This window comes from Dromiciops gliroides, chromosome 1 (assembly GCF_019393635.1).
Source record: "Dromiciops gliroides isolate mDroGli1 chromosome 1, mDroGli1.pri, whole genome shotgun sequence".
In the NCBI taxonomy this organism is placed as follows: Eukaryota; Metazoa; Chordata; class Mammalia; order Microbiotheria; family Microbiotheriidae; genus Dromiciops; species Dromiciops gliroides.
The window spans coordinates 48,517,905-48,537,384 of NC_057861.1; the positions used below are offsets into that span (position 1 = coordinate 48,517,905).

A 19,480-nucleotide genomic window follows, 5' to 3' on the forward strand; every position below is an offset into this window, starting at 1 on the left:
GCCCTGGTCATTGTCCCCCTTCCCTGGACCCTCCTCCAGGAACCCAGCCCAGAAATGGGCAGGGTCACACACTGAACCACTTGTTAGAGACGACTAACCCAAACCCCATCATTTTCCATAGAGGGAACCAGAACCAGAGGGGAAGTGACTTGTGCAAGGAGATACTGCCAGTCAGAGCCAAGGGGAGACCCAGAACCCCAGCCTCTTAACTCCCAGCCTGGGACCCTATCCAACTCCTCATACTCAGAATGAGAATAAGAGAACTGCATTTATACAGATCTTTTTACTTTCCAAAGAAAATCACCAACATTCCCATGATCCTCAGGCAGGGGGACATGCTCTTGTCCCGATTTGAAAGAGGGAGAAACTGAGGACCAGAGAAGGGGAAAGGATTAACCCAAAGTCACACAGTGAACTTGGAGGACCCTGAACCTCTTCTCTCCCCCAAAAGAGGAGGAAGGAGAACAGATAATTGACACTTCGGTGGGGAAGAGAAGTTGTACTCTACTATACGTCCCCTCCAAGAGAGGGGCCTTTCTAGAGATAGTCTTACTTCGTGGGAAGGGATTTGGCTTGGGAACTTTGAGTCTCGGGATAGAATGAGGCCAAGGGTTAAAGTTGGGGATCCCTCCCCCAAGAAAAGTCATGGAAGGCCTGTGGCTTGGAGGCCACTATATTGGACCTAGCTTCCCTTACCCCAAACTCCAAAACACACACACACACACACACACACACACACACACACACACACACTCTTTTATGTCCAAAGTTGAGAGCATCATCATCACACATTTCGAGGTTGTGGTCTCCCACATCACCCCAACCCAAGACCCGGGTAGGTCTCTGCCGCTTATTCTAGGAGGAAGAGGAGGGGGGAACATACACATGCGGATTTCACCCCCTGCAGAGCCCTTAGGGCCCAGAATTGCATCAGTGGGGTCATTAAGCTGGAGGGATTGTGAAATCCCAGCTGGGAGATGTCTCTGTCCCTCTCTGCCCTGCTCCCTTGATGGCCCCATGGAATGTTGAAACAGATGCCCCGCCCCTCCCCCTCCCCGAGCTGCCCGCCACCCCCCTCCCTGAGATTAGCTCGCTTTCTTTGGGACCCTCCAAGGCATTGGCCATTTCCATCCCCCTCCCACCACCATCACCACCAGCGGCTCAGGCCAGGCGTAATAATCCTCCCAACGTCTCCCCTCCTCAACAAGGGTCTCTGGGAGTTGTCTAGAAGAGAGAACACAGCTGGAGTCTGGGGGGCCGTAAATTTGCCTCCCTCTTCATAATAAATAGGGTTGCCTTGGTTCTGTGCAGGACCTGCGGCGTCGCCTCACACGGAGTTATCCTCCACCTCAGCCAAAAGCCCGGCAAACGTGGTGCTGACTGCAAGGGGAGAGAGGAAGGAGGGAGGGGCTCAGGGAGCTGGGGAGGCGCGGGCTCTCCCATCAAGGCTGAGGCCCCCCCCAGGGAAAGGGCTACGTGTCCCCGCTAGCGCTGCATCACGCCTTCAGCCCCTGGGGCTTCCCGTGGACTGAGGCTAATTAATGTTAGTAAGTTAAGACTGGTGGCTCCCGGCGGGCCCCCCCCCTCCGTTGCGCCCCAGACCAGGAAACTCACCTGTGCAGCTCCCGGAGTGCCGGACGCCAATGGATCTGCCCAGGAAGCAGGTGGCTCGCCGGAGGTGGCAGGAGGAGGCATAGGTGACATTGTTGTTCCCACAGAGCTGCTGGTTAGGGCTCGAGGGCACGGGGCAGGGGGCAGAGCGGCAGATGACACAGTGGGCACTGCCAGTTTGGTCCACCACACACGTGTGGGTCCCTGGACACACCACGAGGGAGCAGCTCTCTGAGAGGGAAGCAAGTATCGGAGGAGTTGGGTCAGTGAGAGGGACGGAGGGCTAAGTAAGGAGGGGTAGGGAGCTAAGGGAGAGGGATGGGGTTGGAGGGCTTTGGAGAAAGGGTGCTCAGTGTGGGGGGTGGTAGCTAAGGGAGGGGGATGGGAGGTCAATGGAGAAGAGTGAAGGGTTCAGTGGATGGCAGACTTAATGAAAATGGCTAGCATTTACATATCCCTTGAAGGTTTGAAAAGTGCTTTACAAATATCTCATTGGATTCTCACAATGATTTGGGTGCTATTATCCCATAACAAAATTGAGACCGAAGTGAAGTGACTTGCCCAGGGACACCAGCAGGACCTGAACTTGGATCTTCCTGACTCCGGTCCAGTGCTTTATCCACCCTGACACCTCCTTGCCTTAATGAGGGGGGAGGGGTCTCCGTAAGGCGGATGGAGCTTTTTGTGAATGGGGTGGGATGAAACAGGTCGGGGCTCAGCGCTGCGGCTGTTCTCTCACTTTTGCAGTGCCCCTGGTACATGACGCCCAGGTCTGGGTGTCCCTGACACTTGATTGTCCGAAGCTCACACTCGTCCCGGTAGGTGACCCCATCAGAGCCACAGACTTGCAGCTGCATAGGAAGGCCGGAGCAGTCCGGGGCGCAGGCGCAGTGGGGCCGACCGCTGTGCATCTTACACACCTTGCCTGGACCACAGTCTACTCCCTCACAATTCTCTGGGGACAGAGGGAAACGAAATGAGTTTGAAGAGCCCAGATCTTAGCATGGTCCCTCCTAGGGCTCCAAACATAAACAAAAAACAAAAACATAAATGTTCAAATCCTGCCTGAAACATATCACAGATAATTCAATGCTGTGAATAATCATAACCTGTGGTTTCATTTCGATTGGATGTGCCTTCCTCTGCATTTTTTCTACAACCAATTCTTAGTTGCCTAGAGCCCTGAGGGTGGTAGCTTTCTAACCACTACCCCACACTACCTCTCCAAAAACCAATAGTCCAAAGATCATAGCTAATCTAGAAACGGATAGTTTTTTTTTCTTTCTTTTTTTTTTTTAAGTGAGGCAATTGGGGTTAAGTGACTTGCCCAGGGTCACACAGCTAGTAAGTGTTAAGTGTCTGAGGCCAGATTTGAACTCAGGTACTCCTGACTCCAGGGCTGGTGCTCTATCCACTGCGCCACCTAGCTGCCCCATAAATATTTTTTTAATTTTTTTTTTTTTAGTGAGGCAATTGGGGTTAAGTGACTTGCCCAGGGTCACACAGCTAATAAGTGTTAAGTGTCTGAGGCCGGATTTGAACTCAGGTACTCCTGACTCCAGGGCCGGTGCTCTATCCACTGCGCCATCTAGCTGCCCCCATGAAACGGCTAGTTTTTATAAAAAACGAGAGAGAATAAACACAGTCTATGTATTGACTTAATAATTGGTGAAATTTTTAAAAGATGGATCTCCCCAAACCAGTTTCCTGTTCTCTTCTCAAAATTAAAAAAATAACAATATTTCTACGACATTTTCTGACATCTCTAGGGTGCTTTGAGATATGCAAAGCCTTTCATATATTTTCTATCATCTGATTTCCTCAACATCCCTGGAGGCAGGTACTAGAATGTATCACAATTTTACTGATGAGGGAAGTGAGGCTCAGAGAGGTTAAGGGATTTGGAAGCTGAAAGGGCTAACAAAAGGGGGACAACTTGATGGAGTAGTGGATAGAGTGCCAGACCCAGAGTCAGGAAGAGTAGTGCAAAATTGACGTCAGACACTTGCTAGCTGTGTGACCTGGGCAAGTCATTTAAACCTGTTTGCCTCAGTTTCCTCATCTGTCAAATGAACTAGAGGAGGAAATGGCAAACCACACCAGTACTCTAACAAGAAAACCCCAAATAAAGTCATGAAGAGTCAGACACAACTGAAATGGCTAAAAAAAAAAAGAAGTGGGGGCAGCTAGGTGGCGCAGTGGATAGAGCACTGGCCCTGGATTCAGGAGGACCTGAGTTCAAATCCAGCCTCTGACACTTGACACTTGGTTAACCCTCACTGCCCCCCCAAAACAAAAACAAACCAAAAATCCCCCCAAACCAAGAAGCACTGGAGGTGGTATTCATACCCAGGTCTTCTTCTTCTTCTTCTTCTTCTTCTTTTTTTTTTTTGCAGGGCCATGGGGGTTAAGTGACTTGTCCAGGGTCACACAGCTAGTATGTGTCAAGTGTCTGAGGCTGGATTTGAACCCAGGTACTCCTGAATCCAGGGCCGGTGCTTTATCCACTGCGCCACCTAGCTGTCCCCCACTTTTTTTTTTTGTGACACCCAGGTCTTGACTGTAGGTTCATCTCTACATTCTACTTGTCTCAGTAGACAAGCATTAAGCATTTATTTTGCTAAGTGTTAGAGAAATAAAGATAAAAACAGTGTCTGCCCTCAAGGAGTTTACATAATTTTTAAAAAAAATTTAGTTCATTAAATAGTTCCCAATTACATGTAAAACATTTTTAACAATCATTCTTTAATTTTGAGTTCCAAATTCTCCCTCCCACCTCGCTTCCCTCCTCCAGAAGGCAAGCAAATTGTTAGCAATTATACATGTGAAATCATGCAAAACATATTTCCATATTAGCCTTGTTAGGAGCCTACATTCTATTTTTTTTTGTTTTGTTTGATTTTTTAAATTTTATTTTTTTGCAAGGCAAAGAGGGTGAAGTGACTTGCCCAGGGTCACACAGCTAGTAAGTATCAAGTGTCTGAGGCCGGATTTGAACTCAGGTCCTCCTGAATCCAGGGCCAGTGCTTTATCCACTGCACCACCTAGCTGCCCAAGGAGCCTACATTCTAACAGGAGGAACGACATGTAAAGGGATACACACCAGACATACAGAGTAGGTAGAAGGAAACACTAGGGGAGGAGGGAACTATAGATGGGGAAGATGGGGAAAGGCCTCCTGCAGAAGGTGAGGTGATGATGATGATGTTTTTTGTGCTTTTTTCTCCAAGAGGACCATGACATTGGGGTGATGTCATGACTTGCAAGGAAATGGATTTAAGTGAGGGTGGGCTGGGCAAGATCACCAAACTCACTCTCTCCTCCAGAGCCATCAGGGTCCAGTGGCAAAATATAGATAGGACAACTGAAGATGGTGTCTGGTGAGATTGTAGCTCAGTCTTGAAGGACACAAGGGAAACTAGTAGGCTGAGATGAGGGGATGGAGCATTCCAGGCATGGGGGTAGCTGGCACAAAGAAGGGACATGGAGAATCAGGCTGAGGAACTTTGAATAAGCCAATGTAGATAGATCATTGAACATATGTTCAATGGGAATTCAAGTGTAAGAGCACTAGAAAAGTAGGAAGGAGTCAGATCCTGCTGAGCTTAATTTTGTTTTTTTGTTTTTTGTTTTGGTGAGGCAATTGGGGTTAAGTGACTTTCCTAGGGTCACACAGCTAGTAAGTGGATTGTCTGAGGTCGGATTTGAACTCACGTCCTCCTGAATCCAGGGCTGGTGCTCTATCCACTGCGCCAGCTAGCTGCCCCTCATGCTGAGCTTGAAATGCCAGATTCTGGGGTAATAGGAAGCGTGAGAACTCATAGGGGAAGGTAGTGTGTGACATCAGCAGACCTAAACTTTAGAAAAATCACTTTGGTAGTTGAGTGGAGTATGACTTGGATGGGGAGAGAGTTGAGACAGGGAGAACAGTCAGGAGGCTATTATAAAAGTTCTAGAGAGAGAGGATGAAGACCTGAACTGGAGTTGTGGCTATGAGAGAGGAGCTGCACTACAAGTGCAGTGGATAGAGCCCTGGACCAGGAATCAGGAATATTTGAGTTCAGATCTGGACTCAGACACTAGTTGTGTGATCCTGGGCAAGTCACTTAACCCTGTTTATTTCAAGTTGCTTATCTATAAAATGGGGATAATAATACACCTACCTCACAAGGTTAATGAAATAATTGTAAAGTGCTTGGCACATAGTAAATGCAATATAAATGTTAGCTATAATTAGAAACCATGCCCGAAGGGCCATAAAACTGTGCATACCCTTTGATCCAGTGATACCACTGGTAGGTCTATATCCCAAAGAGATCAAAAATGGGGAAAGGGGCAGCTAGGTGGTGCAGTGGATAGAGCACCGGCCCTGGATTCAGGAGGACCTGAGTTCAAATCTGGCCTCAGACACTTTACACACTTACTAGCTGTGTGACCCTGGGCAAGTCACTTAACCCCAATTGCCTCACCAAAAAAAAAAAAATGGGGAAAGGACCTATTTGTACAAGACTATTTATAGCAGCTCTTTTCATGGTGGCTAAGACTGGGAAATTGAGGGGATGCGCATTAATTCGGAAATGGCTGAACAAGCTATAGTATACGATTGTGATGGAGTATTATTGTGCAAATAATGATGACAAACAGGATGATTTCAGGGAAAAAAACCTGGAAAGACTTACTTGAACCAATGCAAAGTGAAGTAAGCAGAACCAGGAGAATGTTGTACCCAGTAACAACAGTATTGTAAGATGAAATGTGAATGACCCAACTATTCTCAACAATATAATGATCCAAGACAATCCCCAAAAGACTATTGATGAAACAGACTCTGCACCTCTGGAGAAAGAACTTGTGTTGTTTGGATACAGACTGAAGCATACTATTTTTTACTTTCTTTTTATTGTTGTTCAAGTCTTCTGGTACAAAATGAATAATATTGAAATGTTTTACATGACTGCACATGCATGACCTGTATCAAATTGCTTACTGTCTCAGGGTTGGGGGAGGGAAGAGAGGGAGGAAAGAACAGAATTTGGAACTCAAAAATTAAAAAAAAAAAAGTTAAAATGGTTTTAACATGGGGGCAGCTGGGTGGCGCAGTGGATAGAGCGCCAGCCCTGGAGGAGGACCTGAGTTCAAATCCAACCTCAGACACTTGATACTAACTAACTGTGTGACCCTGGGCAAGTCACTTAACCCCAATTTCCTCACCAAAAAAATTGTTTTAACATGTAATAGGGGGAAAATAAAATTTTATTTAAAATAAGTGTTAACTATTATTAAGGTAGAAATGACAAGTTTTGACAGTGGTTTCAATACGTTGAGTGAAAGTAAGGGGTTACTACAACAACAAGGTTGTGAGCTTGAGTGACTGGGAGGAAGGTGATGTCTTAATAATGAAGTTTGGAAGGGTAGAAGGTTTTAGGGGAAGGATAGTGAGTTCTGAATTGGGTGTGTTGTTTGATGTAACAATGGTACAGCTAGGTGGCGTAGTGGACAAAGTACTGGGCTTTGATTCAGGAAGACTCATTTTCCTGAGTTCAAATTCGACTTCAGACACTTCCTAGCTGTGTGACCCTATCCAAGTCACTTAACCCTGTTTGCCTCAGTTTCCTCATCTGTAAAATTATCTGGAGAAGGAAATGGCAAACCACTCCAGTATCTTTGCCAAGGAAACCCTAAATGGAGTCACAAAGAGTTGAACACAACTGAACAACAACAAATAGGACATCAGGTCCAAGGTGTCACAAGAAGCAGTTGGTTATGTGTGACTGAAGCTCAGAAGAGAGCTTAGATATACTTATCTGGCAATCATCTGCTTAGAAGTGATCATTAAACCTATGGGAGCTGATGAAATCATTAAGTGAGACAGTATAGATTGAGAGAAGAAGAGATCCCAATACAGAGTCTTAAGAGACCTCCACGTTTAGTGGTCACGGCCAGGAGGAAGATCCAGTCAAGGAGAAACTGAAGAGTGAAGACGGCCAAAGAGGGAAGAGAATCACAAAGACCTAGAGAGGCAAGAGCGTGCTGGAGAAGAAGTCGGTCGACCCTCAACCAGGTCAAATCTTGCAGAGGGCTCTAGGATAACAAGGAAGAAAAGGTCGTTTGTTTTGGCAATCAAGAGATCACGGAGGGGGGGGGCGGTACAACAGCTGGGTGGCTCAGTAGATAGAGCACTGGCCCTGGATTCAGGAGGACCTGAGTTCAAATCCAGCCTCAGACCCCTGACACTAGCTGTGCAACCCTGGGCAAGTCACTTAACCCTAATTGCCTCACCAAAAAAAAAGAGAGAGAGATCATAGGGAACCTTAGAAAGGGCAATTTCAGCTGGATGGTCAGGCTGGAAGCTAGCTGGCTGAGGGTTTGGAATACTGTGAGAGGAGAGGAAAGGAAAGGAAAGGGTGGTAATGAATGCAGACAGCTCTCTTAAGGGGTTTAGCCATGAAGGATACAAGAGATTTAGGACAGTAGCTAGTAGGGATGGTCAGATCAAGCAAGGCTTTTTTTGTTTTGTTTGTTTTTTTGGTGAGGCAATTAGGGTTAAGTGACTTGCCCAAGGTCACACACCTAGTTAAGTGTCAAGTATGTGAGGTCAGATTTGAACTCAGGTCCTCCTGATAGAGCCGGTGCTCTATCCATTGTGCCACCTAGTTGCCCCAAGCAATGCTTTTTTAAGGATTGAGGACATTTGGGCCTGTTTATTAGGCAGCAGGAGATAGGAAAGGATGGGAGATGGCAACTGGGGCGATTTGTTGGAAATGCCGGGAGAAGATGGGATCAGGATGCATACAGAAGGGTTGGCCTTGGCAAAGGAAAGGGCCGACACTTTATCCAAGGCTGGAATGACAGAGGGGATAGTGGAGGAAGATGTCTGAATGATGTGAGATGAGGAACAGGGACAAAGAGGGAGCCCTCCCCAATTGTTCTCAATATTGGTGGGGGAGTATGAGGTAGTGAATTTAGGAGAGAGGGTGGGTGGAGGAGATGGTGGGGGAAGCTTGAGGAAAGACAAAAATAATTAGGATAAATCAGGAATCAAATTTTTGCTTTGCTGCCGTGAGGGCTTGGTTCAGGTTTTGTATCTAAGTGCCTGGCACCTGTAGATGCTTAATAAATAATACTTGTCGATTGACTAGGTGGTTGCCAGTGATTCTCAAGCAATCTAACAGATGATTAGTGTGTTCCAATGCAGCTAGCTGGTGCTGGAGATGGAATTCTGGGTTTGGTCAGGAAGACCTGAGTTCAAGTTTGACCTCAGATATGTCCTAGCTGTGTGACCCTGGGAAAGTCATTTAACTTCTATCTGCCTCAGTTTCTCCATTTATAAAATGTGGATAATAATAGTACCCACCTTCCAGGGTTGTTATGAGGATTGAATGAGATCATATATGTAAGGTGTCCTGGTACCTAGTAAGTGCTTAATAAATATTACCCCTCCCTCCATAATGGAGAGGGGGCAGCACAGATAATCCACCCACAAATCATTCATTGATAAGTAGATCATAGAAAAGTAGATGTCCACTAATATTAGTGAAGCAAAAACATGGGGTGATATTTTTTACTTGAGTGGTAGCATCCTGTAATGGATAAAAGGACTAACTAACCTCACAAGTGAGGACAGCAAGGAGGGTTCAGGTCCTGCCTCTGGCTTATACACTCATGCTGTGTGACCTCAGTAGGACAATTAACCTCTTCGAGTCATGTATGGAAGGCAAGGCTCAAATTCAGGTCTTCCTGATTCCCAAGGTTAGCCCTTTATCTCCTAACCTCCATGCTACCTGGCTTTGAGTTATCTCAGTCAGCTAGTGGCCCTGGAAGCTCTCAGTCTAGAAATCCCTGAGCAACTACTAAGAAGCATTGGTAGAGGGACTTTTCTCTTTCTCAGTGAGCTCTTTACACTGGTAAGATAACCAATCTGGACCAAAGAATTTAAAAAATCTTTTTAGGATACAATAATAATAAAATAATAATAATAATAAATCATAGCTATCATAGCTAAGCATTTCTATGGTGCTTCAAGGTTTTCAAAGTCCTACATAAATAAGATTTCATTTTATCCTTAAAATAACTCTGGGAGGTATAGGTGCCATTATTATTTGCATTTGACAAATGAAGAAACTGAGGAAGATAGCAGTTAAGTGGCTTGCCCATGATAACACAGCTATTAAGTATATGAAGATGGATTGGAACTCAGGTCTACCTGTGTTCCCTCTGACAAATTCAAAGATGAGACATCCTGGACTTAGGACTTAAGGGCTAGCTTTGGGAGTCATGAAGACGTGGGTTCAAGGCCTGTCTTCAAAATGTGATTGTGTAACTGTGAGCAAATGATTTTAACCTCTCTTAAACCAGTGATTCTTTAAGACTATAAACTGTAGAGTTTATACTCATCTGCCAACAGGAAGACATCAGTGGACGGAGTCCAAGTGGACAGTTTCTACACTGGAAGTTTGTCCTATCTGATGAAATTATATTTAAAAAAACAGAAGGGCAGAGACTGTTTCTTGCCTTTATTTGTACACCACCACCCCGCCCAGCTCATAGCACAGGCCAATATGTTATTGTTTAGCCAGTTCCAACTCTTCATGACCCTGTTTTGGGGTTTTTCTAGGCAAAGATCCTGGAGTGGTTTGCCATTTCCTCCAGCTCATTTGACAGATGAGGAGACTGAGGTAAACTGGGTGAAGTGACTTGCCCAGGATCACACAGCTAGTAAGTGTCCGAGTCTGGATCTGGTCTCAGGAAGATGAGTCTTAATGACCCCAGGCCCTGTAACTCTTTCCATTTAGCCACCCAGCTGTCCACCGGACACATAGTAGGTGCTTAATAAGTGTTGATTGACAGTCATCCCAGAGGGGTGAAACAGGCGGTCAGCAGACTGTATATGACCAGAACCAGATTAAAATGTAATTGGGAAATATTTAACAAAAAAAACATAAAAATAAAATAAAGCAGAGATAATATTACATTTAAAAGCTAAGTTCATATGCCCCTTCCAGGATCTTTATGTTCTTTACAAGCCTGTCTCTATTTGAATTTGATACTCCTGATCCAAATAATACAAAAGGTGGATATTCCCAAACGGCAAACACTGGGAAACATAATTCAAGATATCAGATAACGTAGCAAAACAACAAACAATTCCCCACCAAAAAACAAAAACAAAAAAACTCCTAAGCAATCAAAAAATAATTCCGGGACAGATTTTTTGTTTTGTTTTTTTTGCTCTGGGCACTAGATTATACAGTTCTGTGGTTAAAGGAGGGGGCAGTGGGGATGGGGGGTCAGCCTCTGACCTGGGACGGAATGTTTCTCTGTTCTAGTGGAACTGGACCCAATGGAGGCTGACCCTTAATTTTGGCGCTGAAAGCCTGGCAGACCAATAACTGAGTCAGACAGGAGAGGGCCAGTGCCCTCCTTTTTATTTTGATTTCCCTGACTGCCTGCCCATTTCTGAGAGGTGAAAGCTCTCCATAACCCCAAGTGCCCAGTCCCTAGAACTAAGGAGAGTGCCTACTGAAATTCAATTTAATTGAATCCAACCTTTATTAATTGCTTATTAGGTGAAAGGCACCTTGGGGGATGAACTCAATAATAATCACAGCTCATATATCTATGGTGCCCATTATTATTTTTTTTTTGCAGGGCAATGGGGGTTAAGTGACTTGCCCAGGGTCACACAGCTAGTAAGTATCAAGTGTCTGAGGCCAGATTTGAACTCAGGTACTCCTGAATCCAGGGCTGGTGCTTTATCCACTGCACCACCTCGCTGCCCCCTAGTGCCCATTATTAGTATTATTTTACAGATGGGGAAACTGAGGCACGTAGCTGTAACTGAATGATGGAGCTGAGACTTGAACCTGGGTCTCCTGACTCCCATTCTGGGGCTCTTGACACTGTACCTAGTCAATCTGTGCCTAGTCAATCTGGCACAGTAGAAAGAGGGCTGGCATCAGAGCTGGGTTCAAATCGTGGTTCTGCTCCTTACTGTGCCACCTTGAACAAATTGTCTAAGTCTGAGTTCTTAGCCTCTGTGGTAACCTCAGTGCTAAATCTATGGCCTAAGAGCTTTCATTTTAGAGAAGGAAAAACAGGGGTGGCCCAGCAGGGGAAGGTCAAAGAAGCTAGGACTAAAACCTAGGGCTCTTGCCTCCCTCCCAGGGCCCACCCTCCCCGGGGGCTTCCCCGAGGCTTCCTGAGGCCGCCTGAGAGGAGGGGCCTCAGTCCCTTCGCATGTGGGTCGCACCTGGCCACTAGCTCCCACACATCTGGCAGAGCTTGGCCACACACAGCTGGAGCCTCTCCCAGTCTAGATTTGGACTGGAGAAAAGAGAGAGCAACAACAAGCAGAGGCCCCGCCCACATCCCCCTCCCTGCCCCACCTCCATCCTCGGCCCTGGAGGACCCCGGAGGATCCATCTTCAGACCTCCAGCTGGAGCCGGGCCCTGCCTTATCCCAAAGCCACCTGCGTTCTCCCCCTTCCTCTTCCCCCTCCCCTCCCGCCTCCATCCCCATTCCCAAAAGCCACCCCCAGATAGGAAGTGAGCAGGAACAGAAAAGGGAGGGAGGGAAGAGCAGGGGGCCCAGAGAGGGAGAGTGTTTTCCCAGAGACCACCCAGCCAGGCGGAGCTGGGATTAATCACCAGCTCCAACCACCGAGCCTCCTCGGCGGCCGCCACTTCCAACATCTGGGAGGCGAGATCCCACCTCCCTGTCCCTCCACTCTCCTTGCCATTACCCAGCTGGGCGGTGGTGGCACACTCGATGCCCCCAGCTCCTTCTCCAGGGAGGGGGACTGGGAGCCAGGGTCCTACCTTTGCAGGGGTGACAGGTCACCAGGCCCAAGAAGCCCAGCAGGCTGATCTTGTTGCCTTGCTGTGTATAATTCGACCAGGCGGTATCTACATTACCAGCTGAGCAGCACTCTTCCCAACTCACACCTGCCTTCAGGATGAGGCTACACTGAGCCTCTCGGCCCTGACGGAGCCAACAGATGCCACCTGGAGCCAGAGAGACACGAGATCGTGGGATTTAGAGCTCGGAAGGGACCTCATGGACCATCTATCGAGTTCCACCTCTTTATTTTACAGATAGGAAAGCTAAGGGAATGGACTTGGCCAAGGTCACATGGGCAGTGGAGTGGTAGCAGATCGAGAGTTTCGAACCCAGGGTTTCTGACTCCAAATTCAATGCCTGGGCATTGGAACCCAGCCCAGCCAAGACTGGGGGGGGGGTCAGCAAGAGTCTTTGGAGCATGGAAGGGATAAGAAATACCAAGGACAGTCAGTCCCAAGCCCTGTGTCAGTCAGTCAATTAACATTCATTAAGCACCTACTAAGTGTCAGGCATTGTACTAAGTGCGGAGGATACAAAAAGAGGCAAAAGACAGTTCCTGCCCCCCCCCCCCCCAGGAGCTCAGAGTCTATGGGAGAGTGCGCCCCGTGTGTGCGCTCCACATCTCTTCTTTTGGGGCCCCTTTCCCAGAAGATCTCACAGTACCCGAGGACACCTCTCCCTAAGACCTCATTTGGGGACAGAGAGAGGATGGGGCAGTGACTTCAGCCTCTGGAGCTGAGGGCTATATCTTTTCCTTCACCTCCCCAGAACTCAGAAATCACTGAATCACTCGGGAATCAGGAAGGAATCTGCCTGAGACTGAAGCCAGGTCTGGGACCTTGATTTGGGATTAGGACTGGGCTCTGGGGTGGGAAGGGAACAAGGGCAGGGGGCTTGAAGCTAGGGCAGGGGGACTTGGGGTCTAGAGGAAAGAATAAAACCCCAGTTCCTCACCCAGCTCCTCACCCAGTCTGAGTTCCTGCCCACCTCCCGCCACTCCCCCCCCCAACCTCTTAGTCACCCAAGCCTTCCGGGAACATTCCCCTTGCATGAGCTCAACAGTCTCCCCAGTACAGTCACCACACTGGGAGCCCTGGAGGGGGGGGTAGGCTTTCAGTCACTGGGGGATAGGGTGCGGGTAGGGGTGGGAAAGATGGTTCTTGGCTGAAGACACTGGCAAAACACACCCCACCCATCCCACTATCCAGCTTGGGAATAAGAAGCTCCCTCCCGGTCTTTGGGGGGTACTCGGAGTATCCCTTCTTATCCTGAGGAGAGAATAAGGAGTTCCCAATGAGCCCTGGTTGGGAGGCAGGCCTCCTGGGCCCTAGTCCTTACTCTTCCTGGAGAGTTACTATGTGACCATAAGTGAGGCCCAGGTTTCTCCTCTCTCCATTGGGGGGGGGGGAAGGATGATCCATACCATGTCCTGAATGGTCCCTTTTTCCCCATCCTGCCCATAGCCAAGGCAAGGGAGTGGGGCACTCATTTTTCTAGGATTCGCACAGGGGCAGGCGGGAGACACCCTGGGTGTCATTCAGAGGGTGAATAGGCCCTGATGTCCGGTCGCTGACCATAGGGGTGGGAAGCGATGCTGGTCCCAGCTAAGAGAAGGGACAGCGAAGAAGAGGCAGAAGAAAACGAGGGGCTGAGTAGACTAAGGGGAGGAAGGAGATGGGGGGCACTGAAAGGGTTACAGAATCAGGCTTCCCACCTCAAACCCTCCTGATCCGGATGCCCCCACTTTCAAATGCTGCCAAAGCTTAGCTGCAGGGCAGGAGATTTGCCAAGCTCTTGGCCTCTCCCTTCTCTCCATCCCTAGGACATTAGCTTCCATGATCTGGGCATCTTCCCACCTTCTGGGACTGTTGGGGGACCCAGACCAAATCCATGTTCGTCCTGGTGGAGAAGCCGCAGAGTCCCGCAAAGGATCCTGGGCTGCTCCTGCCCCACCATAGGCCCACCTCTGATACAGCCAGACTGCCTTCCTCCCCCAAATCTGAGGCGTGAGCTCTGGAGTTAGACAATGCAGGTTTGAGTACACTGGCAAAGGAGGCGAGAATTTGGAGTCCCAGGTGAAGATGGGCCAAGGATTAGAAATTGGGGGTCCCTGGGGTAGAGATGCACCAGGGGTCTGGGTATGAGGGTATCAAGAGTCTGGGGTTGCAGAGTATTGAGGAGTCAGGGGCTTAGAGTTTGGGGGGACAAGGATTAGAACTTTGGGGTCCTTAGGGATGATGAGCATCAGAAGTCTGGTTATGAGGGGCTCAGGGATCTGGGGGTCCAGGGCATTAAATAACCAAGGATTAAGTATCTGGGATGATTAAGGGCCTGGGAGTCCACAGTGTTGGGAAATTAAGGTTCTGTGGCATCCAAGGCCCAGGGTCTGGGGGTCTAGAGGCCAAGGTGCTGGGGGGCTCAAGGAATCTAGTAGCCTGAAGTTCAGGTGTCCAGAGACCTGGTAACAGAATGGTCATGGGTTCTGTCTAATTGAGTCAAGGGACTATGGGGTTAGGGGTTCTAGGTCCAAGGTGTTGGGGTTCCAAGATCTGAGTGTTCTGGAGGCCAGGGTATTAGGCATCCTCGGCTTCTGGGAGTTGCGTTATTGAGGGACTGAGGATTAAGGGGCTGCAATGATCAGAGATCTTGGCAAAGGGGGCCAGGAGTCTAGGCACCCAGGGAATTGGCAGTCTGGATCTGCAAAGTCAGGAGCCAAGGACTTCTAGGGTCCAGGGGTTCTGGGGTCCAGACACCCAGGCGTCTGGGAGCCAGGGGATGGCATGATCATGGTGCTGGAAAGAGCAAGCGGCCCAGGGGGTTAAGGTCGGGGTCAGGGAGAGGAACACGGGGAAGGTCACTTACCCTGGCCAGATTCGGCTCGGGCTGTCGGCCAGGAGATCACCCCCAGAAGCAGGAGCCACAGCGGCATGGCTGGCGGAGTAGGGGAGAATGCAGGACCCGAGGGGCAGGGAAGCAGGTGGAGCGCGGGGTGGCTCCCGCAGGTGGCGGGGCCTGTGGGGGGGCTCAGGGCTCAGCTGCCTCCCCAGGACCGTGGAGCTGACTTAAAGCCCCAGTTTCAGCCTCTCTCTATATAAAGACTTTTCCCTCCTGCTCCAGTGGAGCAGCGAGGGGTGGGCGGGGCCTGAGCCGGGGCCAGGGGGAGGGTGAGTGTGTGCGAGATTGAAACTGTGTGTGAGGATGTTCTTGGATGGGGCTGGGAGGCGGTGAGTGTGTATGTGTACATCGGGCGTGTGTGTGTGTGTCTGTGTGTGTGTGTGTGTGTAATAGTGTGACTGGGAGACTTATGTGTGTATCAGGGTGTGTGTATGAGTGTGTGTGAGATTGAAACTGTGTGAGAATGTTCTTGGATGGGGCTGGGAGGCAGTGATCGTGTATGTGTGTATCAGGGGTGTGTGTATAAAAGTGTCATTGTGGGAGACTGTGTGTGTGTACTTGGAATTGTGAGTGTATGCGAGAGGACTACTGTGTGTGTGAATAGGCACATGTACGAGTTTGAGAGAGCCTGGCATGTGTCTCTATCTCCCTGTTCTGCGTCTTTATCTCTCTCCTTCCGCTCTTCCAGGCATGTCTCTGTCTCTGCCCTCCAGTTGTGTCTCTGCCTCTGCCCTCTCTGTGTCTCCGTCATCTCTGCTGGGTCACACATAGTGATTCGACTCTCTCTCGTTTCCAAAGGTCTCCGGCCTCACAGCCCATGTGCGAAGGCTGTGACCGTGCACATGTGTATTAACTACCGTGTGTGCACATTGGTGTGATCCTGCATGAGCGTGTAAGTCTGTTAGTATTGCTGTGTATGTCAGGATCTGAGCGAGTCTCTGTGTATATAGAGGGAAATATCTGCTAGATAATATGGGGGGGAGAGGGAGGGGAGTCGGAGGAGGTCTAGAAGGCTTCCTGTAGGAGGAGGTACTGGAGCCGACCCTTGAATGACAATAGACCCCATGAGGCTGAGATGAGGGGGGCTGCATTCCACACTTGGGAAACCAGCCCAGGCAAAGTCCCAGAGGAAGGAGTGTGTGTCTGTGTGAGTGTGTGTCACTGTGTGTGTGACGTCTGTCATTTCCGTGATTCCGAGGGTGCCTTGGTGTATTGTGTGGGTGTTTTATGAGTGTGTCTGGGTCTATCTGTGGCTTCTTCAGGGTCCCCCATCCAGATCCCATTGGCTCCTCCCAGGGGATGGAAGGGTGGGGTGGGGCTTGTGCCCCTATTTTATTTCTGGCTCCTATCAACTCTACTCGCCTGGGGAAGGCAGACTTGCTCAGTGCCCCAGATATGTTCTCTCCTCCTGTCCTGGGCAGAATACTGTCGGCTAGCCACTGTCCTTGGAAGGAAGGAGGGAGAAGGAGGCACGGGGCAGGGGCAGGGGCTGGAACTGGGGCTGGGGCTGGAGCAGGGCCCAAAGTGGGACTGTCGGGGACACACCCCTGTCTGAGCCTGTTGGGGAGGGGCCTGTGCCTGGAGCTGTTTGGAAACTTGAGACTGTGGAGTCAATATGTGTGACCCAGCCGAGACAACAGAGATGCAGAGAGACGCAGAGCAGAAAGAACCAGAGACACAAAGGGGGCAAAGACAGAGACACACACCTGAGAGAACAGAGACTGAACGATTGGAAATATAAAGGACAGAGAGATAGAGACAGAATGGGGGGAGACACAGAAAAGAGACAGAGGAGGGAGAGACAAGAGACACAGAGACGGCAGAGGCAGAAACCTGCAGGAAACAAGAGTCACAAAGAAGAGAAGAAACAGAGACAAAGTAGAGAGAGAGAGGACAAAGAGAGACCCAGAGAAAGACAGACTTGCTTTCTGGGTGACCCAGGATAGGTAGCCTTGTGGGTCTCAATTTCCCCATCCTTAAAATAAGATGGCTGGACTCCATATTCTCCAGCTCTGATAGTCTAGGAATTTGTGATTTTATTTACTTAGAAGAGAAACACAGTTTCTCACTTTCATGGTCTAGATAGGGAGAGAGAGAGATTCTCTCATTTGAGGGCCAACTCCCTTCCCCCATCACTATCTAGCTCCCATCTGGACTGCCTGGCCTTTTTCGGGGCTGGACCCCTGCCTTGGACCGAGGTCACTGAGCTTGGCACCACAGTCTGGGCCAGGGCAGAGACCTCGGTTCTCTTCATCTCATTCCCTCTTGCCTCGGCTCTGTCGGCAGTGCCAGGGACTTGTGCCTGGAAGTGAGAGATCTGGGTGAGGGGAGGGGTTGGGCTGGGGGAGAGAGGCAGAGCCCACTTGTTGGCCCTTTTTTGCTCAGTCTGGAATAGCAAGGGTCAGGAGACATAGCCAGGGGGCCTCAGCCAGTTATCCTGAGCTTTTCTGATACTTGGGCCTCATCCCTGGATAACTAAGCTCGAGCCTTGGATACTATGCCTGAGCATCTGTTACTGAGACTAAACCCCAGAGTCTTGTCCTGAGCCCTGGACACTTAATTTGAGTCTTTGATCCTGGGTTTGAACTCTGGGCACTGGGCCTGAGCCCCCTTACTCAGTCTGAGTCTCTGATCCTGGGCACTGGGCCTGAGCCCCCTTACTCAGTCTGAGTCCCTGATCCTGGGCACTGGGCCTGAGCCCCCTTACTCAGTCTGAGTCCCTGATCCTGGGCACTGGGCCTGAGCCCCCTTACTCAGTCTGAGTCCCTGATCCTGGGCACTGGGCCTGAGCCCCCTTACTCAGTCTGAATCTCTGATCCTGGGCACTGGGCCTGAGCCCCCTTACTCAGTCTGAGTCCCTGATCCTGGGCACTGGGCCTGAGCACTAAGCATGAGTCCCTGAATCTGAGACTGAACCCCAGCCCTAGGCTCAGGGCTGAATGACTAGCTAGCCCTGGGAAAGTCGATGCTGCCTTCTCCCCTGACCTCTCTCTCCATCCTGGGCTGCCTGTGAATCCTAGAGAAGGGGCCCCCGCCAGGGCAGTGGGGAGGAAAGACACAGGGCTGAGGGACCTTCTTTTCTCACTAGCATGGGATGGGAAGGAGAGTGGAGAGAGAGAGGCTGCTTGTCCTCTCCCTTTATCCCTAAAAAGAGGACCTGTCTCTTGTTTTCCTTCTTGTCTTGGGATGGATCCCCACCCTCCACTAGCTGGGAAATGCAAGAGGGCAGGTTGACCCCACCAGCCCCTCCCCTGCTCAGCTCAAAGAGACACTGAGCTCAGGAAGGGGCTTCCAGAAAGAGGCAAGAACTTCCAATTGTTTCCAGCTTTTTGTTCTCTGGCAATTATTTTAGGCCCTGGCAGCCACAAAGGCGGGAGTGGGGGGGGGGAGTGCAGAGCATCATGGGATTTACAGCTTCTTTTTACAGGTGAGGAAACCGAGGCCCAAAGCAGTATGGTGACTTTTTCAAAGTAGGCCTAATCATCCCCATTAAACAGACAAGGAAACTGAGGACAGGAAAGGGATTTGCCCAAGTCTCTTGGGCAGCTAGGTGGTGTAGTACAGATCCATATCTATGGTCCAGTTTTGCCAGGCATTTTTACTGTGTACATATATCATCTCATTTGATTCTCACAGCACACATGTAAAGTAAGGCACTACAGGTATTATTTTTGTCTATTTTGCAAATCAGAAAATTGTGCCTCAGACCCATGATTCCAAGAGGCAAGATTTGAACCTTGAGGAAACCGAAGCAAACAGGGTTAAGTGACTTACCCAGGGTCATGCAGCTAGTAAGGATGGATTTGAATTCAGGTCCTTCTGACTCTACCCTATCTACCTCACCGCCTACCTGCCCCTCATTGGTCCTCTTTGAAAATAAAGGACGCAGGGGCGGCTAGGTGGCGCAGTGAATAGAACACCGGCCCTGGAGTCAGGAGTACCTGAGTTCAAATCTGGTCTCAGACGCTTAACACTTACTAGCTGTGTGACCCTGGGCAAGTCACTTAACCCCAATTGCCTCACTAAAAACACAAAAACCCCCAAACAAACGAAAATGAAGGATGCACAACAAGACACTTTCCAGCATACCATAAAACCCCTAAATGACAACTTCAAAGAAATGACCCATCCCCA

General features: G+C 49.4%; 1 protein-coding gene across 1 annotated transcript; it reads right to left on the bottom strand.

The window, feature by feature from the left end:
- Positions 1–1,165: 1,165 nt before the first annotated feature.
- Positions 1,166–15,525, bottom strand: FSTL3 (follistatin like 3). The gene is made up of 5 exons (XM_043976614.1): positions 15,314–15,525; positions 12,430–12,615; positions 2,351–2,566; positions 1,615–1,842; positions 1,166–1,380 (listed from the first exon to the last, which is right to left on the bottom strand). Exons 1-5 carry the CDS (start codon positions 15,378–15,380, stop codon positions 1,328–1,330), a joined length of 750 nt encoding a protein of 249 aa, XP_043832549.1. The 5' UTR covers positions 15,381–15,525; the 3' UTR covers positions 1,166–1,327.
- Positions 15,526–19,480: the final 3,955 nt, after the last annotated feature.